General features: G+C 43.5%; 1 protein-coding gene across 1 annotated transcript; it reads left to right on the top strand.

Moving 5' to 3' along the window:
• Positions 1 to 7,011: 7,011 nt before the first annotated feature.
• On the top strand, positions 7,012 to 23,810 carry LOC148105955 (neoverrucotoxin subunit alpha-like). The gene is made up of 3 exons (XM_087838029.1): positions 7,012 to 7,223; positions 22,622 to 22,668; positions 22,817 to 23,810. The coding sequence occupies exons 1-3, from the start codon at positions 7,012 to 7,014 to the stop codon at positions 23,359 to 23,361; spliced, it is 804 nt and encodes a 267-aa protein (XP_087694155.1). The 3' UTR covers positions 23,362 to 23,810.
• Positions 23,811 to 24,046: the final 236 nt, after the last annotated feature.

Raw genomic sequence — 24,046 nt, 5'->3', positions numbered from 1 at the left:
TTGTTGAAGTTGTATTTTTATTATTATTATTCAGAACTTCCAGCTGCAGTTTGTCATCGTAACCTTAAATCTGCTCTGAAGAAGAAGTTCCAGTGTGTGTTTGAGGGGATCGCTAAAGCAGGAAACCCAACCCTTCTGAATCAGATCTACACAGAGCTCTACATCACAGAGGGAGGGACTGCAGAGGTCAATGATGAACATGAGGTCAGACAGATTGAAACAGCATCCAGGAAACCACACAGACCAGAAACAACAATCAGACAAGAAGACATCTTTAAAGCCTCACCTGGAAGAGATGAACCAATCAGAACAGTGCTGACAAAGGGAGTGGCTGGCATTGGGAAAACAGTCTTAACACAGAAATACACCCTGGACTGGGCTGAAGACAAAGCCAACCAGGACATCCAGTTCATATTTCCATTCACGTTCAGAGAGCTGAATGTGCTGAAAAAGAAAAAGTTCAGCTTGGTGGGACTTGTTCATCACTTCTTTACTGAAACCAAAGAAGCAGGAATCTGCAGCTTTGAAGACTTCCAGGTTGTGTTCATCTTTGATGGTCTGGATGAGTGTCGACTTCCTCTGGACTTCCACAAAACTACAATCCTGACTGACCCTAGAAAGTCCACCTCAGTGGATGTGCTGCTGATAAACCTCATCAGGGGGAAACTGCTTCCCTCTGCTCGCCTCTGGATAACCACACGACCTGCAGCAGCCAATCAGATCCCTCCTGGGTTTTTTGGCATGGTGACAGAGGTCAGAGGGTTCACTGACCCACAGAAGGAGGAGTACTTCAGGAAGAGATTCAGAGATGAGGAGCTGGCCAGCAGGATCATCTCCCACATCAAGACATCACGAAGCCTCCACATCATGTGTCACATCCCAGTCTTCTGCTGGATCACTGCTACAGTTCTGGAGGATGTGCTGGAAACCAGAGAGGGAGGAGAGCTGCCCAAGACCCTGACTGAGATGTACATCCACTTCCTGGTGGTTCAGGCCAAAGTGAAGAAGGTCAAGTATGATGGAGGAGCTGAGACAGATCCACACTGGAGTCCAGAGAGCAGGAAGATGATGGAGTCTCTGGGAAAACTGGCTTTTGATCAGCTGCAGAAAGGAAACCTGATCTTCTATGAATCAGACCTGACAGAGTGTGGCATCGATATCAGAGCAGCCTCAGTGTACTCAGGAGTGTTCACACAGATCTTTAAAGAGGAGAGAGGACTGTACCAGGACAAGGTGTTCTGCTTCATCCATCTGAGTGTTCAGGAGTTTCTGGCTGCTCTTCATGTCCATCTGACCTTCATCAACTCTGGAAAAAATCTGCTGGAAGAACAACAAACAACCTCCATGATGTTTAAACTATCTTTCCATCAGAGTGCTGTGAACAAGGCCTTACTGAGTCCAAATGGACACCTGGACTTGTTTCTCCGCTTCCTCCTGGGTCTTTCGCTGAAGACCAATCAGACTCTCTTACGAGGTCTGCTGACACAGACAGGAAGTAGCTCACAGACCAATCAGGAAACAGTCCAGTACATCAAGGAGAAGCTCAGTGAGAATCTGTCTGCAGAGAAAAGCATCAATCTGATCCACTGTCTCAATGAACTGAATGATCGTTCTCTTGTGGAGGAGATCCAACAGCACAGGACTTCAGGAAGTCTCTCCACAGGTAAACTGTCTCCTGCTCAGTGCTCAGCTCTGACCTTCATCTTACTGTCATCAGAAGAAGATCTGGATGAGTTTGACTTCAAGAAATACTCTACTTCAGAGGAGGCTCTTCTGAGGCTGCTGCCAGTGGTCAAAGCCTCCAACAAAGCTCTGTAAGTAAACATGTTGTCATCGCTTCATTGTTAAAATCATGGGAAATAAATCAGAAATGCTGAGTTCAAAGAGCACTGTAACATTTTTTTTTTAAAATAGTGAATTAAATGATCATCAGTCACTCAGTAAATATATGGTAGTTTTAAAGTTTCACTCCAGCATTTCTGAAACACACTTTGTTCTGTAACTCTTATCAAAGGACAATCCAGACCCAGCCTATAAGAACATGAGCTCTGATGCTTCAGCCCCTCTTACAGGTTTATTATCCTCAGCTTGTTCACTTGTCTCCAACTCCAGGAGTTTGGTTGTTTTATTCTAAAGCACAAACTTCACCTGCCAGACTTCACCTACATCTTTTTCTGATGTTCGTAATTTAAGTTCAAGTTTGTATCTCACTTTCAGTCCACACTCTCACTTTTTAAATATAAATCTCTGCTGTGCTGTCATGTTTTCATCCCGTATGGAGGGATAACTTCGGTATTCATTACTGAAATTGCCTCTAAGGCCGTGTTTCTTGTCAGTAACCATATGTAACTGTAAGGCTTCCATAACCACTGTTACCACAGAAATACAGTGGGTTCACTCTGGGTCCTCTACAGTTTTCTCCCACTGTCCACAGACATGCAGTTAGCTTACCTGGTGATTGTGGTTGTCTGTCCCTCTGTGGGCTTAGTGGAAGAGACTGGATGGATCTCTGCTTTGTCTTTGACATATCCTGACAGCAAACATTCTCCATGAAGTCTGCATTTCAGCTCATGTCATTTATACGCACCTTTAACAGGAAGAGTTTTATACAGCTAGTGTTTAAAATCCAGTGTTCCTCACAGTACACAGGTAATGAGCATAATGATTATTGAATTAGTAAAATTTTCTAAAAATAATTGTTTTAGTTAATATTGTATGATAGTGTACACAGAATTATTAGCTAAGTAGGTAGAGTGGTCGCACCATGATTGTAAGGTCAGGGGTCGAATCCACCAAATAGCTACCCTGTGGTACCCCTGAGCAAGGTACCATCAAGGTACCAATCATGTGCACTGGATTGGTAGCACTCATAGTCTCGTAGGTTTAAAATAAAATTTAAAAAAAAGGTTCAACATATAAACAAATTTAATTTGATCACATATATTGTTTGTTTTGTTTTTGTTTTTTCCTTTTCTCTCTCGGACTGAGCAGCTGTAACGTCTCAGAGGAAGGCTGTGAAAATTTGTTGTCAGTCGTCAGCTCCCAGTCCTGTAGTCTGAGAGAGCTGGACCTGAGTACCTACAGCCTGAAGGCTTCAGCAGTAAAGCTTCTGTCTTCTGCAATGGAGAGTCCACACGCCAAACTGAATGTTCTGAGGTCAGATCAATTTGTATTCTGTTTCCTTCTGTTTGTTTATGTGTTTGATGTTTGTTTTTGTTTATGTCTTTATCCAGTTATCCTTGTTTCGTAGCATTTTTATTCATTTCCAAGTTACAGTGAAGTTTTACTAACCTGCTCAGCACAAGACAATAAGCTATTGCACCCTGATTACACTTTAACAACAATCTTTATTCATGTTTTTATCTTCAGACTTAACATCTATGAACTCTCAGAGGAAAACTGTGAAGCTCTGTCCTCAGTTCTCAGCTCACAGTCCTCTAGTCTGACAGAGCTGGCCCTGAGTATCAGAAAGCTGCAGGATTCAGGAGTGAAGCTTCTGTCTGTTGGACTACAACGTTTAAACTGTAAACTGAATACTCTGAGGTCAGATCAGAAAACATTTAGTTTTTAGAATTATTAATTACAGTTCATCCATATGATGTTATATCTTAGTATGTTTATGTTTCCTTTAAAAATAGAAAGTCAAGATTTAATGTTCTGAAATGTATTAACAAACTCTACCTGAGTATTTGTTGTATAGACTGTCTTTTATTTTTCAGACTGAGTGGCTGTAACCTGTCAGAGAGAAGCTGTGAAGCTCTGTCCTCAGTCCTCAGCTCCCAGTCCTCCAGTCTGAGAGAGCTGGACCTGAGTAACTCTGACCTGCAGGATTCTGGAGAGAAGCTTCTGTCTGCTGGACTAAAGAGTTCACAGTGTGCAGTGGAAACTCTCAGGTCAGGATTCAAACTTTTCCACAGATGATCATTTGAAATGTGATTTATATTGTTGTATAAACAGGTAACTTTTATACAGCTGTCAAGTGAACTTTTATTTACATTTGAGCGGATAATTGGACTCTGAATTACTAAAAGTTGTTATAGTCATGTCTTTGTTTATTTAAAAAATACTTCATGTACTGCCTAATTTAAAGATTTAGGCTCCTTTGGGCCAATAGTATATATATTTGATTTCTTTGTGAATGAAATTAGGAGGATATTGGCGACTACTGATTGGCTCGCTGTTTGTTTTTTATTCACAGTACTTACTTAATTTTAAAGGCTGATTTCTCAAAATGAGATGTTTATCTTTTCTTCTACAACACTTGGAGCCACCAAATCTTCTTTCTTGATTTATTTATTACAGTTTTATTTAAAGAATATTAGACTCGTAACATAATAAATATATTTATTTCTCTTCTTCTTGAGAGAAAGAAAGGGATGACTGGGTGAGCTCCAGTGGTTCATCCCAGCAGAGAGAACGGCACAGTGGGCTGCAAATGATCACAGTAGTAATGGCCATAGTTTGATAAAACAGGCAGTCTTACCCTGTAGATAATACAGGGTTCTGGTGCCGATGTGTGGGGGAGGGGACTCGCCCGGTACTAACTACTTACTACTAACTACCTCATCCAGATGTCTTCCCTACTAACCCTGATAAGAAGTAACTGCAGTAGCCTTATAGGTCAAATCAGTTTCACCTGTTAAAGGTAGCTCCACTATTAATGGTGTCACTTGTTATTTCTGGGATGAGTTTAGTAGCCTGAACAGTTGCTCAAAGGAAAGGTTATTTTTATTATTATTATTTAATTATTAAGTCCGGGGGAACCTGCAAGAGCTGTTTGCACAAAGAATAATACTCAGACTTTTAGGTTTTATCGTTTTACACAAGGTTTAAAAATGAATGTCCACCATTGTATTGCAGAAATTGTTATTGAGCTAATACTGATGTAGTTGTTATCTTAGGTAAGGAGAGATTGGAGGAAGAATGAGCACAGTCAGGCCTAAAGATGTTCTTAATAATAATAATGGATTGCATTTATATAGCGCTTTTCGAGACCCTCAAAGACCCTCAAAGACCCTTTACAATTCCACTATTCATTCACTCTCACACACTGGTGGAGGCAGCTACAGTTGTAGCCACAGCTGCCTTGGGACAGACTGACAGAAGCGAGGCTGCCATATTGCGCCATCGGCGCCTCTGGTCATCACCAGTAAGCGGTAGGTGAAGTGTCTTGCCCAAGGACACAACGACCAAGGCAGAGAGAGCTGGCTCATCAGACAGACAAGCTCATCTTGTAACCTACTGGTTCGCTGGTCAGCACACCAGCTGACTAGCACACTGGCTAACAAGCACACTGGCTAACTAGCACACCGGCTAACTAGCAGTCCAGCTAACGGCAGCCACAATCTGAAGCACGATTAAATGTAGTGGAGATATCAGGGATGACACTGGTGTGTCTGATTCACTCTTTAGCACTCCGGTCACTCCGGTGTGTCAGCCAGAACACCACTGAAGGCCAAATGATCCCAGCGTGTGGAATAAGGAGCTTAAGGTTCGGATTGAGGCACTTTATTCTTTCACTGATTGATTCTTGTGGCTGTGATCACGTGTGTGGTTTCTTACAAAAAGGAAGTACACAATACAAATACATGACAAATAAGATGAATAGATAAGTTACATATCCAGTTATATGTATGTACATATATGTGTACATATATGTACATACATCAGTATAGCTAACATAACCATATATAAGGACAAAGATCACAGTACTAGAATGCAGTAATGTTAAACACAAAGGTGTATATCTACATAAATCTATCCTATCAGTGATCAGGGTACTGTAGTATACTTCTACTACATAAACTATACAAACTAAACGATATTAGTGTGACTTTAAGTTACCATCAGTACAGATGAACTGATGGTAGTTGGACAAAATAAAGACTTTGCAATTATTGTGAAGGGCTTCCAGTTAAACTAAGATCAGCTGATTACCTCATAACAAATTGTTTGCTATAGAACGCAGTTCCCACTCTTCATTAATATCATGTACTGTAACTTCCAAGTAACCATGGTAGCCCAGCCACGCCCAGTAGTCTCCAGAGAGACAAACAGCTGGTGCACGTTGTAACGCTGTGGCTTTCGTAGTCTTTCCTTTTTCTACAGCTCATGTATTCTTCTTGTGATGGTGCGTCTTGAGGGAGGCTCATGCATGCCGTCATTTGTTGATCCTAAGAATGTTCCTCAGGCCGAATTCTTAAACAACACTAATCAGCCTGCAGTTTGTAGCTACTCACTTCACTGTGGCGTTTGTTAGCTTGTCTTTCTTTGGTTTATCTAGACTCCTCCCACAAGCTGATCCTACGTTGTCTGCCCAAGCAGGTGTTTTATTTGCTGCCATCAACAGCGTGTAATGCATTTAAGTCATACTTCAGACTTTAAGTACTCCGACAATAAAAAACTCAACCTTGCTTAAAAATAATTTAGTTGTATCAACACTGCACTCTGGAATAATTAGACTTTGGTGTCAAACTGATGTGATCTCCATGTTTCCTTTGTTGGACTGTGGGCGAGTGTCAGAACTGAATGTACTGAGTAACATGTAGAGTTTAAATATGTGTCAGTTCCAGTTTTAGAGCTCTAAAGTGCAGCTATCATGTTAGGAATATGTTAGGAATAGACAGTAACACTGAGCACACTGAGGTCAAATCTTTATCCAGTTCATCTGCAGGCTGAGCTCAGTCCATCCATTTAGTGAAATGATGTTTGAAGGTCTCCTTGTTCTGTGAGCGTGCACAGATCCTGAAGCAGAAAGCCTGGGTTAACAGAGAAATGATCATCACTGTGATGATGCTCATCATCTCTGACTGGGATTTGAGGTTTTGTCAAAGCAGCAAAGAAAGCCTGGCTATGTTGGACTAGGTGTGGAAGCAACTCCCAGTGTGAGTTCAGGAGACAGACACCCTCTCTACTTTGAAGATCAGCTTCAAACTTTCCTTTTTGATAAAGCTTATAGTTAGAGCTGGATCAGGTGTCCCTGAACCATCCCTTAGTTATGCTGCCATAGAGATGGATAACAGACGGATTGTTGTTTTGTGTGTCTGCAGCCTGTCAGGCTGTCTGATTACAGTGGAAAGTTGTACTTCTCTGGCCTCCGCTCTGAGCTCCAACCCCTCCCATCTGAGAGAGCTGGACCTGAGCTACAATCATCCAGGTGTCTCAGGAATGAAGCTGCTGTCGGCTGGACTGAAGGATCCAGGCTGGAGACTGGACACTCTCAGGTATGGAGAGAATGTCTGATAGAGGAGGAAGAGTTGGAAACATTTCCTGTGTCCTTCTCACTTTGTTTGTTTCCTGCAGATGAGACATGAACAATCACACATGCAGGAATATTTCCAGGGACAGACACACTAGTCTAGCTGGATAGTACATGGATATTTATGTAGAGGATCTCCAAGAAGTCTGTTTGCAGGAACATTAATGATAAGTGATAAGTCATGTTGAGAGTTTCATTAAAAGTAGACCTACAGTTAGGTCCATAAATATTTGGACAGAGACAACATTTTGTAACTTTAGATACACTTTATTAGGTCACAGGTGTACCTGAGATAGTGGCCACTGTGTACCCAATAAAGTGTCAGCCATGTTTAACACAGTAAGGGGAATTGTTGAAAAGAATATATCAATGGGCCAATAGGCTCGACTATAGGAGCACAGGGGTGTGTTTAAATGAGACACAGAGACAAGAATGTAACTCAAAAGAACTAGCCAACTTTAGTGAAATAAACCATAAGGTTGACAAGCACAGGTTAAAGATGCTTTACAATGGTAGAAAGGAAACTTACAAAAATTAAAAGAAAAGTAAAACACATAAACTGCTAAAGCAATGACTTGGTCAAGTGTTACTTTTGGTTTTCAATGTTCGGGTTTCAATGTTCGGGTGCTAGTAACCTGACTCCTTAACTCTTATACAAACAGATTACACAAATCCAATGTACATTCAAATGAAAATCTCACACTCTTTTCACTTGTGGAGAATGTTCTACACAACAGCTCATTATTTAAAGTCTCAAATAAAAAATGTCCAAGGGGTAAAGTCCAAAAAATTCCCAGGGTGTGAAAGAAAATAGGGGTGAGAGAATGTCAGTCAGTAGTCTTATGTATAACCAGCTGTGCGTGAAAGTGTGAGTGATACAGTCCTACCACACCGCAAGGTGCAGCAGATCATCAAGTGGAAAAGAAGCGAATCTCAGTCTCTCTAAGTCCAGGTGGGAAGGCTCGCCATCTATTTCACCAGAGGAATCCACCTCAGGAACAATTCAGCATACAAAAAAAAACCTGACCTGTCAACAGACAGGGTCAGAAGAGCAATTCAAATATTAATTATGCTGTTCTAGCTATAATTCACAATTCAGGATATTGTTGAAGTCACATTCAACATCAATTTGCAATAAAAATACTCAAATTTGCAAAAATAAAACATTTCTCTTACACAAACTATGCATTAAACCAAGTAAAGTCAGTGCATATGCATATATGTCGCATATGCGACAATTATTAATCAAACAATTGAGATTAATTCAGTTCCTCAACAATAAAATGTGAAACAGACGTGAAATAACTGAGACATACAACATGTGCTCACCGATCTCAGTGCATCACGGCCAAAGACAATGGCATGGTGTCTCTCGGTCGGAAAATGCGGGGCTCTAAATAACGTAACAGGACATGTTGTTTTTCTCTTTAATAACCGTAATACGACGTGAAGGAAAATAAACATAAGTTGCGCTTCAAGTGTTACCTTACTTCTGGAAGCAGATTGAGATGAACTTTCAGGCAGTTGATAGCAACCAGAGCTAACAAAGGCTAACAGTTTAGCTCCACGCGGTACTTTCTAAAGTCACCAGGAAACTTCAGCATTTGCCTGTTTACTCACTGTGGCTACTTTTAACATGAAAGGTAGCTGATAACCAGTGAACTTATGTGCAGCACAGTTGGTTGCAACTTATATCTAATACTTTTTCCAGCTCAAAAGCTTCAGTCTCTCTTTTCTCCTGCCAGCATGCGACTACCTCCACACATAGCAGCGAACACAGAGCATGTGGGTGGGACATACAGCGGCAAGCTGCTCTCCCATTGGTCAAAGCATACTGGGACCTGTGCATTTTGATTGGTTGGGCAGGATGTCCATCTCTCCTCATATCAGTCCTTAAAGTGGTACCCTCATTGTATGTGGGTTACACCTGTGTATGTTTCCCATGCTGTATTTCCATTGTCACAGTGACAGTCAGTGACACTGACAGAAGGATGAAACAAGGCTGTGAATCATTTCAGTCTGTGTGTGTGACAAAGAGCCAGACAGGAGCAGCTAACATTTGGAAATGGAAGCTTATTGGAAACTCTACATTCACGGCTGAATTCACAATAGATTTGTTCTTAAGTGCACATTTAGCAGCTAATGCTAATACTGTTTACCCTTTGCTTTCTACAACTTGAGCAGCTATTGCTAAGTAGGCTACTTTGCTCTGCTAAGGATTTGTGTGACCATGATGGAAACTCTGATAATCTAATGCTGCTAAGCTAATGCTGTTTATGGGCCCTGTTAGAATCAATGTTTCATTCTCATTCTGTTGTTTGAGAACAATATTAATGTTTCACATCATTGTAACACAAGAGAAAAGGGTATTAGGGTTAGCTACTAATGCTTATTCACCTCAAATTAGCTTTAGCTGCTAATGGGAGCCAACTTAGAATAAACCCTTCACATCATTATAATGCAAGGGAAAAGGGTATTAGCATTAGCTACTAGTGCTTATTCACCTCAAATTACCTTTAGCTGCTAATGCCATCCTACTTAGCATTAACTCCTCACTAATATAATGCTAATTTACATCAAATTAGCATTAGCTGCTCATATTCTTATAAAGAAAAGAGAAAACGGTATTAGCATTAGCTGCTAATAATTATTCACCCCTAATTAGAATAAGCCGCTAAAAGCAGCCTACTTAGCATTAACTCCTGACATTGCTATAATGCAGGGGAAAAGAGTTACCATTATCGGATAATACTAATTCACATCAAATTAGCATTCGTTAATAACGGTAGACTTCGTATCATTAGCTGCTGTCATTCTTATAAAGCAAACAGTATGAGCATTAGCTGTTAATCCTCTTTCATCTAAATTTGGAATTAGCCACTAATGGCGTATTGTTAAAAAGTAAGAAAAAACATTGTTAGCATAAGCGGATAATGCTAATTCATCTCAAATTAGTATTGGCTATTAACGGCACCTGCTTAGCATTAGCTGGTCACATTGTTATAAGGCAAGAAAATATGGTATTAGCATTAGCTGCCAATTTCTATTTACCTAAAATTAGCATTAGTGACAAATGGCAATCTACTCAACATTGCCTCCTCACTAATACAATGCTAATTCACATCAAATTAGCATTAGCTGCTAACATCAGCCTACTAAGCACTAGCTGCTCACAATATTAAAAGGGAAGGGAAAAGTGTTAGCATTATCGGGTAATGCTAACTCGCATCAAATAGTTATTAACAGTAACACACATCACATTGTTAAAATGTAAGAAAAAACATTGTTAGCATTAGCGGATAAAATAGCATTAGCTAATAACGGCAACCTACTTAGCATTAGCTGCTCACATTGTTAGAAATCAAGAGAATATGGTATTAGCATTAGTTGCCAATGCTTATTCACCTAAAATTAGCATTAGCCACTAATGGTAGCCTATTTAGCATAAACTTCTTAATGCTTAATGAAGATAATTAATGCTAAATAGGCTTAACTGAAATGAAAGTAATGTTAGCATTAGCTGCTGATATTGTTAAAACGTAAGATAAAACATTGCTAGAAGAAGCAGATAATGCTAACACAAAAAATAATTAGCATTACCTAATAATGGCAGCCTTCTTAGCATTAGCTGCTTATTTTCATAATGCAAGGGAAAAGAGTGGGCAAAAACATTGTTAGCATTAGTGGATAATGCTAATTCACCTAAATTGGCATTGGCTAATGATGGCTACGTACCTAGCATTAGCTACTGATATTGATTTAAAGCAAGAAAATATGATATTATTATGAGCATTAGCATTAGCTTTTAATGCATTTTCATCTAAAATTAGAATTAGCCACTAATGGTGTCCTATTTAGCATTAACTCTTCACATCGCAGGGGAAAAGTTAAAATTGAATAAAAAAGTGTTCACATTAGCTACTCGTATTGTTAAAAAGTAAGAAAAAACAATGTTAGCATAAGCAGATAAGGCTAATTCACCTCAAATTAGTATTAGTTATAACGGCAACCTACTTAGCATTAGCTGGTCACATTGTTATAAAGTAAGAAAATATGGTATTAGCATTAGCTGCCAATTCCTATTCACCTAAAATTAGCATTACCTGCTAATGGCAGTCTACTTAGCATTAACCCCTCACTAATGTAATGCTAATTCACATCAAATTATCTTTACCTTTAGCATTAGCTGCTAGCATCAGCCTACCTAGCACTAGCTGCTCACATTGTTAAAAGGGAAGAGAAAACGATATTAGCATTAGCTGGTAATAATTATTCACTCCTAATTAGAATTAGCTGCTAATGGCAGCATACTTAGCATTAACTCCTCACATCGTTATAATGCAAATGAGGCTACCTTGCATTAAATTAGACTGCTGTTATTATTCAATTCAATTCAATTCAATTCAATTTTATTTATATAGCGCCAAATCACAACAAATGTTGCCTCAAGGCGCTTCATAGATACAGAGAAAAGCCCAACAATCATATGACCCCCTATGAGCAAGGACTTTGGCGACAGTGGGAAGGAAAAACTCCCTTTTAACAGGAAGAAACCTCCGGCAGAACCAGGCTCAGGGAGGGGCGGCCATCTGCTGCGACCGGTTGGGGTGAGAGAAGGAAGACAGGATAAAAGACATGCTGTGGAAGAGAGACAGAGATTAATAACAGATACGGTTCAATACAGAGAGGTCTATTAACACATAGTGAGTGAGAAAGGTGACTGGAAAGGAAAAACTCAATGCATCATGGGAATCCCCCGGCAGCCTACATCTATTGCAGCATAACTAAGGGAGGATTCAGGGTCACCTGGTCCAGCCCTAACTATATGCCTTAGCAAAAAGGAAAGTTTTAAGCCTAATCTTAAAAGTAGAGATAGTGTCTGTCTCCCGAATCCAAACTGGAAGCTGGTTCCACAGAAGAGGGGCCTGAAAACTGAAGGCTCTCCCTCCCATTCTACTTTTAAATACTCTAGGAACAACAAGTAGGCCTGCAGTGTGAGAGCGAAGTGCTCTAATAGGGTGATATGGTACTACAAGGTCATTAAGATAAGATGGGGCCTGATTATTTAAGACCTTGTATGTGAGGAGCAGGATTTTGAATTCAATTCTGGATTTAACAGGAAGCCAATGAAGGGAAGCCAAAACAGGAGAAATATGCTCTCTCTTTCTAGTCCCTGTCAGTACTCTTGCTGCAGCATTTTGGATTAACTGAAGGCTTTTCAGTGAGTTTTTTGGACATCCTGATAATAATGAATTGCAGTAGTCCAGCCTGGAAGTAATAAATGCATGAACTAGTTTTTCAGCGTCACTCTGAGACAGGATATTTCTAATTTTAGAGATGTTGCGCAAATGGAAGAACGCAGTCTTACATATTTGTTTAATATGTGCGTTGAAGGACATATCCTGGTCAAAAATGACTCCAAGGTTCCTCACAGTGTTACTGGAGGCCAAGGTAATGCCATCCAGAGTAAGAATCTGGTTAGATACCAAATTTCTAAGCTTTTCAGCGCCGAGTACAATGACCTCAGTTTTATCTGAGTTGAGAAGGAGAAAGTTAGTGGCCATCCAAGTTTTTATGTCTTTAAGACATTCCTGCAGTTTAACTAATTGGTGTGTGTTATCTGGCTTCATGGACAGATAGAGCTGGGTGTCATCTGCATAGCAGTGAAAATGTATGCTATGTCTTCTAATGATGCTGCCTAGGGGAAGCATGTATAATGTAAACAGAATTGGTCCTAGCACTGAACCTTGTGGAACTCCATAATTAACCTCAGTGTGTGAAGAGGACTCTCCATTTACATGCACAAATTGGAGTCTATTAGATAGATATGATACAAACCACTGCAGTGCAATACCTGTAATACCAACAGCATGTTCTAATCGCTCTAATAGAATATTATGGTCAACAGTATCGAATGCTGCACTAAGGTCAAGAAGGACAAGCACAGAGATGAGTCCACTGTCAGAGGCCATAAGAAGATCATTTGTAACCTTCACTAAAGCTGTTTCTGTGCTGTGATGAGCTCTGAAACCTGACTGAAACTCTTCAAATAAACCATTCCTCTGCAGATGATCTGTTAGCTGTTTGACAACTACTCTTTCAAGGATTTTTGATATGAAAGGAAGGTTGGAGATTGGCCTATAATTAGCTAAGACTGCTGGGTCTAGAGATGGCTTTTTGAGTAAAGGTTTAACTGCAGCCACCTTGAAGGCCTGTGGTACATAGCCGATTATTAGAGATAGGTTGATCATATATAAGATCGAAGAATTAATCAATGGCAGAACTTCTTTGAGCAGTTTTTTAGGAATGGGGTCTAAAAGACACGTTGATGGTTTGGAGGAAGTAATTATTGACGTTAACTCAGAAAGATCGATTGGAAAAAAAGAGTCTAACTTAACATCAATGGAACTACAAGTAGCTGTAGATAATATTACATCTGTGGGATGATTATTGGTAATTTTTTCTCTAATGATAAAAATTTTATTTGTGAAGAAGTTCATGAAGTCATCACTAGTTAACGTTAAAGGGATGGTTGGCTCAAAAGAGCTCTGGCTTTTTGTCAGCCTGGCTACAGTGCTGAAGAGAAACCTGGGGTTGTTCTTATTTTCTTCAATCAGTGACGAATAGTAAGCTGTTCTGGCTTTGCGGAGGGCTTTCTTATAAAGCAACAAACTATTTCTCCAGGCTAAATGATGATCCTCTAAATTTGTGACACGCCATTTCCTCTCCAGATTACGAGTCGTCTGCTTTAGGGTACGTGTTTGAGAATTGTACCACGGGGTCATGTACTTCTGATTAGAGACCTTAGTTTTCACTGGAGCTACAGTATCCAGAGTCGTACGTAGTGAGGCGGTGAAATTATTAACAAGATAATCAACCTCTGTTGGGGTAGCGTTCAGATAGCTACTCTGCTCTGTGTTGGTACAGGGCATTGACGATGATAACAGTGGCTGGATTATATTCTTAAATTTAGTTACAGCGCTTTCAGAAAGACATCTACTTTGATAAAGTCTACTCTCCACTGCTGCGTAATCAATTATTGTAAATGTAAATGTTATCAAGAAATGATCAGACAGGAGAGGGTTTTCAGGAAACACTGTTAAATGTTCAGTTTCTATGCCATATGTTAAAACCAAATCTAGAGTGTGATTAAAGTGGTGGGTGGGTTCTTTTACATTTTGAGAGAAACCAATAGAGTCTAACAACAGATTGAATGCCATGTTGAGGCTGTCATTTTTAGCATCTACATGGATGTTAAAATCACCCACAATTATTATTTTATCTGAGCTCAGAACTAAATCAGATATAAAGTCGGAGAAATCAGACAGAAACTCTGTGTAAGGCCCAGGTGGACGATAGATGATAACAAGTAAGACTGGTTTCTGAGTTACACAGCTAGGGTGGATAATGTTAAGCATCAGGCTTTCAAATGAATTAAAAGTCTGTCTTGGTCTTTCATTAATTAATAGACTGGTGTGAAAAATTGCAGCCACACCGCCCCCTCGACCTGTGCTTCGAGATTTCTGGTAGTTAGAATGACTCGGGGGTGTTGATTCATTTAAACTAACATAATCATCCTGCTGCAACCAGGTTTCTGTAAGGCAGAGTAAATCAATTTGTTGATCAATTATTAAGTCATGTACTAACAGAGACTTGGAAGAGAGAGACCTAATATTTAATAATCCACATTTCACTGTTTTGCTCTTTGGTTCAGATGTGGATACTGTATTGTTCTTTCTTTGTAAATGTTTAAGTTGTTTGTTGCTGGTTTTTAGTTTGTTTTTTGTCTTTTTGGAAGCAGACACAGTCTCTATGGAGATGGGTTTTTGGGGGGGTAGCAGGAGGAGAGAAGCTGCAGAGAGGCGTGTAAGACTGCAACTCTGCTTCCTGGTCCCAACTCTGGATAGTCATGTTTTGAGGGGTTTAATAAATTTGTCCATATTTCTAGAAATGAGAGCTGCTCCATCCAAAGTGGGATGGATGCCATCTCTCCTAACAAGACCAGGTTTCCTCCAGAAGGTTTGCCAATTATCTATGAAGCCCACATCGTTTCTGGGACACCACTCAGACAGCCAGCAATTTAAGGAGAACATGCGGCTAAACATGTCACTCCTGGTCTGATTGGGGAGGGGACCAGAGAAAACTACAGAGTCCGACATTGTTTTGGCAAAGTTGCACACCGATTCAATATTGATTTTAGTGACCTCCGATTGGCGTAACCGGGTGTCATTACTGCCGACGTGAATTATGATTTTACTGAATTTACGTTTACCCTTAGCCAGCAGTTTTAAATTTCCTTCAATGTCGCCTGCTCTGGCCCCTGGAAGACAATTGACTATGGTTGCCGGTGTCTCTAGCTTCACATGTCTGAGAACAGAATCACCAATTACCAGAGTTTGACCCCCAGCGGGTGTGTCACCGAGTGGGGAAAAACGGTTAGACACATGAACGGGTTGGTGGTGTACCTGGGGCTTCTGTTTAGGACTACGCTTCCTCCTCACCGTTACCCAGCCTTTCCCCAGCTGCTTGGGGTCTGCCGGGGTACAGCTAGCGGGGCCTGCGCTATCTTCGGCTGCACCAGCTACAGGGGCCTGGCTAGCTAAGGGTGAGTGCAAGGTGCGAAGCCGAGGCTTATTAGCTAATGCTATTTAGAAGTAGCTGCTCACATTGTTATGAAGCAAAGGAAAACGATATGAGAATTAGGTTCTAATGCGTATTTGCCTTAAATTAGACGTAGGTACTAATGGCGGCCTACTAAGCATTAGCAGCTCAGATGTTGTAATGCTAGGAAAAAGAGTGTTAGTATTAGCCGTTCACACTGTTATAAAGTTAAGGGAAATAGTGTTAGCGTTAGCTACTCACATTGTTAAAAAGTAAGTGTTAGCATTAGTGCATAATGCTAATTCACATAAAATTAGCATTAGTTAATAACGGCAGCCTATTTAGCATTAGCAGATAATGTTGACCTTGGCCCACTGGAAAAGTTAAGAACTAAAGATTTAGGAGTGTTTCTCGATAGCTCATTCTCATTTGAGAAACAAATGAATTCTGTTATTAAAACCAGCTGTAAGGTTTATATTGTTGATTGTCATTTATGTTTAGAAATATTTACTCATATATGCTTAGAGTTTTATAATCGATTGCATAATGATAGAGGTTTGATCCTTAGTAGTCTGTAAAGACTGTGTGTGCCTTCCAGAGTGCTCTGGCATGCACACGCCACTTGAGGCCATGAGAGAGGTCGTACCCTCTCTTACTGATTTATGGTGTAGGACAGGGGTCTCAAACTCAATTTAGCTGGGGGCCGCTGCAGGCAGAGTCTGAGGCTGGGCCGCATTAGGTTTTCCACAAGAAAGGCATGGTTAAAAAATTCCAATCTTCTCAAATCTCTTTATTTTTATTTTTAACACAAAATATGAAAAATAAATAAACAAATGAAGAATTAATAATAAATCAATCTGTAATACATAAATAAAATAATAAGATATTTTTAGTCAGTGAACTTGTGTGTTTTTTTCAGTCTTCTATATCTGCTGTAGTTAGATTGAAATGTCTGTATTAAGAGTTCTATAACCTTCTGAACATGAATGGAACACTGTAGAAAATGAACTGTTCTTCTGAACATGGCTTCTCTTGCCTACTCCTTGCTGCTAGAGACCTGGCAGCGTTTCCTCTCGCATAGCCGAGCCAGATTTGGCCTGAGGGAGGAAGCAGTTGTGACCCTCAGTATGTCTTGAAGATGATCATCCGTAAGTCTGGACCTGTACTTGGACTTATTGAAGTTCAAAGTGGAGAAGAGCTATTTGCACAAGTATGTGCTACCAAAAAGGCACATGGTCCGCTTGAACATTCGGGAAAGCCGAGGGAAGCTAGGGCTCAATTCTCTCAAAAATTGTCCAAGCTTGTCTGCTTTTCCACTCACCTCCCTGAACTTTGCTTTGAGTTCAGAGTTGCGCTGCAGCTCAATGAGCTCCATTTGAAGCACAGAAGGGGCATCTTGCACATCAAAGGAGAAGGGGTCCGCAAAAATTTGAAAGGTGGCTCTGTGTGTCTTGAAGTCAGCAAATCTGTGATCAAATTCCTCCTGTAGCCTCAAAATGACATCAACATACTTGTCAGCACTGAATGGTGTGCCTGCATCCACGAGTGCCTTGCATGCTGGGAAATGGCAAAGGTTTGTCTGAGAGAGCTGAGCTTTCCAGAGCGCAAGTTTTGTGGAGAATGCTCTCACGTTGTCATAGGCAGCACTGACAAGTTGCCCCTGGCCTTGTAACGTCTTGTTCAGTACATTAAGCTCATGTGTTATATCAACAAGAAAAGCTAAGTCCATGAGCCATTTGGGATCAGTTAGCACAGGAACACTAACTCCATCCTTTTCCATGAAGGCTTCACTTCTGCTCTCAACTCAACTGGCAGAAAGGCTGATGTTGCTAAACTGACCTTTCTTTCCCGGACAGACTATATTTGCAGCCTGCAATATGCACTTTTAGACAAATTCCCCTTCTGTGAATGGCTTCCCTGCTTTAGCAATCATCTCACTAACCACGTGGCTTCGACTGCTGCATTATTCTCTTTGGTTGCTTTCTTGAAGAAATCTTGCTGCCTCAGTAGATCTGTTTTAAGACTGGCAACCTTCCTACGCATCACTTTGAGAGTTAATATGAGATCTCTCTCTGTGAAAAAATAACTAAAAATCCCACTGACGTGTGTATAAATCTATATACGTATAATGTCCCGCTGGGCAGCAACTTAAAAAAACCAACTTTTTTTGAAGTGTTGTGAACGCAGCGCGCTGGGGCGAATGTCCGCGTTTGCCCTATAGAAAGGAGGAAGCCAGCCAGGCACAGAAAAGAAAGAAACACTCCAGGGCAACGCTGCTGTAACTTTCACTCATTGAGAAATGTTTCCCTGCTTGCATCAAGCCCGGCTGGTGTCCCCTGAGATCCATATCACACCCTGATTGGTGGGTTAATTCAGCTCCGCACACAACACTGTAAAGTGTCATACATTATCATCCATCCATCAATCTTCATCCGCTTTATCCGGGGCCGGGTCGCGGGGGCAGCAGCCTAAGCAAAGAGGCCCAGACCTCCCTCTCCCCAGCCACCTCCCCCAGCTCATCCGGGGGAACACCAAGGCGTTCCCAGGCCAGCCGAGAGATATAATCTCTCCAGCGTGTCCTGGGTCTGCCCCGGGGCCTCCTCCCGGTGGGACATGCCTGGAACACCTCACCCAGGAGGCGCCCAGGGGGCATCCTTACCAGATGCCCAAACCACCTCAGCTGGCTCCTTTCGATGTGGAGCAGCACCGGCTCTACTCTGAGCCCCTCCCGGATGGCCGAACTTCTCACCCTATCTCTAAGGGAGATGCCAGCCACCCTTCGGAGGAAGCTCATTTCCGCCGCTTGTATCCGCGATCTTGTCCTTTCGGTCACTACCCACAGCTCGTGGCCATAGGTGAGGGTAGGGACGTAGATCGACCGGTAAATTGAGAGCTTCGCTTTTACACTCAGCTCCCTCTTCACCACGACGGACCGGTGCAGCGTCTGCATTACTGCAGCTGCAGCCCCAATCCGTCTGTCGATCTCCGGCTCCCTTCTCCCATCACTCGCGAACAAGACCCCGAGATACTTGAACTCCTCCACTTGGGGCAGGACCTCATCCCCGACCCGGAGTGGGCACTCCACCCTTTTCCGGCTGAGAACCATGGCCTCAGATTTGGAGGTGCTGATCCTCATTCCCGCTGCGTCACACTCGGCTGCGAACCGCTCCAGTGCGAGCTGGAGGCCCTCACCCGATGAAGCCAACAGAACCACATCATCCGCAAAGATCAGAGATGAGATCCTGAGGCCACCAAAGCGAAAGCCCTCCGCCACTTGGCTGCGCCTAGAAATCCTGTCCATAAAAATTATGAACAGAACCGGTGACAAAGGGCAGCCCTGGCGGAGCCCATCACCCACCGGGAACGAGTCCGACTTATTGCCGGCAATGCGAACCAAGCTCTTGCAACGGTTGTATAGGGATCGAATGGCCCGTAGCAATGGGCCAGACACCCCATACTCCCGCAACACCTCCCACAGGACACCCCGAGGGACACGGTCGAATGCCTTCTCCAAGTCCACAAAACACATGTAGACTGGTTGGGCAAACTCCCATGCACCCTCAAGTATCCTCGAGAGGATGAAGAGCTGGTCCAGTGTTCCGCGACCAGGACGAAAACCGCATTGTTCCTCCTGCATCAGAGGTTCGACTAGCGGACGAACTCTCCTTTCCAGCACCCTGGCATAGACTTTCCCGGGGAGGCTGAGGAGTGTGATCCCCCTGTAGTTGGAACACACCCTCCGGTCCCCCTTCTTAAAGATGGGGACCACCACCCCGGTCTGCCAATCCACGGGTACCGCCCCTGATCTCCACGCAACATTGTAGAGGCGTGTCAACCAGGACAGCCCTACAACGTCCAGAGCCTTCAGGAACTCGGGGCGGACCTCATCAACACCAGGGGCTCTGCCACCAAGGAGTTGTTTAACTGCCTCAGTGACCTCGCCCCCAGAAATTGGTGGGTCATTCCCCTCATCCCCAGACTCTGCTTCCTCCTTGGAAGACGCGTCAGTGGGATTAAGGAGGTCCTCGAAGTATTCCTTCCACCGCCTGACAATTTTCTCAGTCGACGTCAGCAGCGCTCCGCCAGCACTATACACAGTGCAGGTAGAGCACCGCTTTCCCCTCCTGAGACGCCTGACGGTTTGCCAGAACCTCTTCGAGGCAGTCCAAAAGTCTTTTTCCATGGCCTCTCCGAACTCCTCCCACACCCGAGTTTTTGCTTCAGCCACTGCCCGAGCCGCATTCCGCTTGGCCTGTCGATACCTGTCGGCTGCCTCCGGAGTCCCACAGGCTAACCAAGCCCGATAGGACTCCTTCTTCAGCCTGGTGGCTCCCTTCACCTCTGGTGTCCACCATTTGGTTCGGGGATTACCACCACGGCAGGCACCAACCACCTTGCGGCCGCAGCTCAATGCAGCAGCGTCGGCAATGGAGGCGCTGAACATGGTCCATTCGGACTCGATGTCCCCCGCCTCTCTCGGAATGCTGTTGAAGCTCTGCCGGAGGTGTGCGTTGAAGATCTCGCGGACTGGGGCCTCTGCTAGTCGTTCCCAGCACACCCTCACTACGCGTTTAGGTGCACCAGGTCTGTCCAGCATCCTCCCCCGCCACCTGATTCAACTCACCACCAGGTGGTGATCAGTTGACAGCTCAGCCCCTCTCTTTACCCGAGTGTCCAGAACATATGGTCGCAGGTCTGGTGATACGATTACAAAATCGATCATCGACCTACGGCCTAGAGCGTCCTGGTGCCACGTGCACTTATGGACACTCTTATGTTCGAACAAGGTGTTCGTTATGGCCAAACTGTGATTAGCACAGAAGTCCAATAACAAAGCACCGCTCGGGTTCAGATCAGGGAGGCCGTTCCTCCCAATCACGCCCCTCCAGGTCTCGCTGTCGTTACCCACGTGAGCATTGAAGTCTCCCAGTAGGACAACAGAGTCTCCAGGTGGAGCACCTTCCAGCACCCCCCCCAGGGACTCTAAGAAGGCTGGGTACTCCGAACTGCCACTCGGCGCATAAGCGCAGATGACAGTCAGGACCCGTTCCCCGACCCTAAGGCGCAGGGAACAAACCCTCTCGTCCACCGGGAAAAACCCCAACGTACCGGCAGCAAGCCGAGGGGATATTAGAATACCCACCCCAGCCCGCCGCCTCTCACCAGGGGCAACTCCAGACTGAGACAGAGTCCAGCCCCTCTCCAGGAGACTGGTTCCAGAGCCCAAGCCGTGCGTAGAGGTGAGCCCGACTATATCTAGCCGGTACCTCTCAACCTCACGCACTAACTCAGGCTCCTTCCCCACCAGAGAGGTGACATTCCATGTCCCTATTGCCAGTCTTGGCAGAGGGGGGTCAGTCCACCAGGGCCTCCGCTCCTGGCCACCACCCGGCACACAATGCACCCGACCCCTATGGCGCCTCCTGCGGGTGGTGGGCCTGCGGGAGGATGGGCCCATGTCTCCTCTTCGGGCTGTGCCCGGCCGGGCCCCATGGACTAAGGCCCGGCCACCAGACGCTCGCCCTCGGGCACCCTCCCCGGGCCTGGCTCCAGGGCGGGGCCCCGGTAACCCTATCCCGGGCAGGGTAAACTGTTCCCTCTGTGTTTTTTTCATAGGGGTCTTCTGAATCGCTCTTTGTCTGGTCCCTCACCCAGGACCAATTTGCCATGGGAGACCCTACCAGGGGGCAAAAGCCCCCAGACAACATAGCCCCTGGGATCCCTGGGACACACAAACCCCTCCACCACGATAAGGTTGCGATTCACGGATGAGCACATTATCAAACTAACATTAAATTTTCATATTAAGGTGGGGGCCAAAAACTATCGTCCTGCGGGCCGCAACTGGCCCACGGGCCGCGAGTTTGAGACCCATGGTGTAGGAGGACACCTACTCTGTGTCTGGTTAAGTATAAGAGCCCTTTTTTAATGGGACCACTGGACTCTTAGCACCAGCTTTGGGGTCACAGGGTCACATCTGGAACACACACACACACACACACATACCTACACTATGCACAGACTGGTACTCTTTGTTCATACCTGTGTAAGACGTCATATGTTAATGAACTTATGCATATTCATGTAACCTCAATAAAGAGCAGTGTTACGAGGGAGCAGACGAGAGCGACTGAGGTCAAGTGAAGGAACGGCGCTGTCACAGTTCTCTCCCTCATGAATTGTCTGGTTCCAGCGGTGGGTCTGTGCTAGACGACCCATCACCAGCTTTTTCCAGCTTTTTCCACTGGTTACCAGTACGTGGTAGAATCCACTTCCAGATCTTGTTGTTGTCTTTAAATCTCTGAATGGATTGGCTCCATCTTATCTCTCTTTAACAAAATAATCCAAGTCGAGCCCTCAGGTCTGCAGATAAGTAGCTTCTGACCAGAACTAGACGTAAAAACAGAGGTGAGCTTTATCGATGGCTGCAGCCAAACTCTGGAACAGTCGCCCTTCACATCAGGTCGTCACCAACACTCGACATTTTTAAAACCCGGTTGGAAACACATTTGTACTCTGTAGCTTTCAATTCTGACGAGTCTTTATAGTAATTACTGTGTATGTTTCCTATTTTCTCTCTACTCTGTGCAGCACTTTGGCTCAACCTGTTTTTAAATGTGCTGATAAATAAATGTAGATTTCTTTGAATAAAACAGTGGAGCCGAGCTTTGAGCTCAGTGTGTAACAGTGTGTGTATGAGAGCCATGTAATGTCCATGTGTGCATGCTGACTGTGCTGCTCTGACCCCCCTCCTCCTTTCAGGGTGGAGCCTGCTGGAGTCCGATGGTTGAGACCAGGTCTGAGGAAGTGTAAGTGTGTTTTTAATGGGATTCATGAAAACAAAGCAGCACACATTCAACCATCTTCATCATGTCAGGAGTCATCATCAAAGTGTCAATCAATGAACAGATGATGGATCAATAACTGCAGCTGGATTGTGTTTGTTCTCTCCATCAGATTCCTGTCAACTCACAATTGACACAAACACAGTGAACACAAAGCTCCAACTGTCTGACAACAACAGGAAGGTGACACGTGTGAAGAAGGTTCAGTCATATCCTGATCATCCAGACAGATTTGATGTTTATCAGCTGCTGTGTAGAAATGGTCTGACTGGTCGCTGTTACTGGGAGGTCGAGTGGAGAGGACACGTTTTTATATCAGTGAGTTACAGAAGCATCAGAAGGAAAGGAGACAGTGGTGACTGTTTGTTTGGATTCAATGATCAGTCCTGGAGTCTGATCTGTGATTATGATGGTCCTCGTTATGTCTGGCACAATAAGACACCAACATCCTCCTCCTCCTCCTCCTCCTCCTCCTCCTCCTCCTCTGTCTCTAACAGAGCAGCAGTGTATGTGGACTGTCCTGCTGGCACTCTGTCCTTCTACAGAGTCTCCTCTGACACTCTGATCCACCTCCACACCTTCAACACCACATTCACTCAAACTCTTTATCCTGGGTTTAGGGTCTGGTCTCCTGGTTGCTCAGTGTCCCTGTGCTGAGTGGGGTGTAAAGAGTGTCTCCTGTTACAGAAACACTCTGACTGTTGAACAGATAGTTCAGTCTGTACATGTCTGTCTCTTTCACTCACAAACACGTTTTCAGATTCATGGATTCAATCAGTTGATGTTTGAAACTCTTCTAAATGATTCCTTGTAAACTTCTTCCTCTTCAGTCACAAACAAACAGGAAGTGATGTCACATGTGTTCCTGTCCACACAGCAGAATGAGTCTATTGCTGACAGTGATGTACAAACAGAGTGAGCATTTCTGAGGCCCAAAATAAACTGAGTAGTTCACTGAATGAACAATGGACTGTGAGCTCAGTTCCTTCATCATCAGTATGGATTATATATGTATATGTATTATATTAGTATCATATATATCAGGTGCTGCTGCTGCTGGTTTCAGTCATTGTGCAAATGTGCTGTTTGTAAGGTTGTAAAGCTGCAGTCAGCTGAGACTGAAGAAGTCACCTGATCAGTGAGCAAAGGTTTCTGAAAACGTCCAGATGAACAGAATCAACCTTTTGGGATCAGCCAGCAATGCAGCATCATTGTTGTTCAGGTTCAGAGGTTTGCAGGAATGAACTGATGACCAGAAACAGCTGCAAAGTCCAATAAAATACCAGCTGGAGTTCAGCTGCATTTGAAGAAGTCAAAGAAAAGTAAGGATGGCAAAGGGCGA

This window comes from Neolamprologus brichardi, chromosome 3 (genome assembly GCF_056152115.1).
Source record: "Neolamprologus brichardi isolate AB-2024 chromosome 3, ASM5615211v1, whole genome shotgun sequence".
Classification (NCBI taxonomy): Eukaryota; Metazoa; Chordata; class Actinopteri; order Cichliformes; family Cichlidae; genus Neolamprologus; species Neolamprologus brichardi.
Note: the sequence above shows the minus strand (reverse complement) of the source record. Positions and strands in the feature narration are given on the sequence as shown.

What these genes read in the sequence shown, in the direction of transcription:
- LOC148105955 (XM_087838029.1), top strand. Translation starts at nt 7,012, where the DNA reads ATGGATAACAGACGGATTGTTGTTTTGTGTGTCTGCAGCCTGTCAGGC. An exon ending in TGGAGACTGGACACTCTCAG is followed by an intron (nt 7,224 to 22,621) that starts GTATGGAGAGAA and finishes TCCTCCTTTCAG; the next exon opens with GGTGGAGCCTGCTGGAGTCC. An exon ending in GAGACCAGGTCTGAGGAAGT is followed by an intron (nt 22,669 to 22,816) that starts GTAAGTGTGTTT and finishes TCTCTCCATCAG; the next exon opens with ATTCCTGTCAACTCACAATT.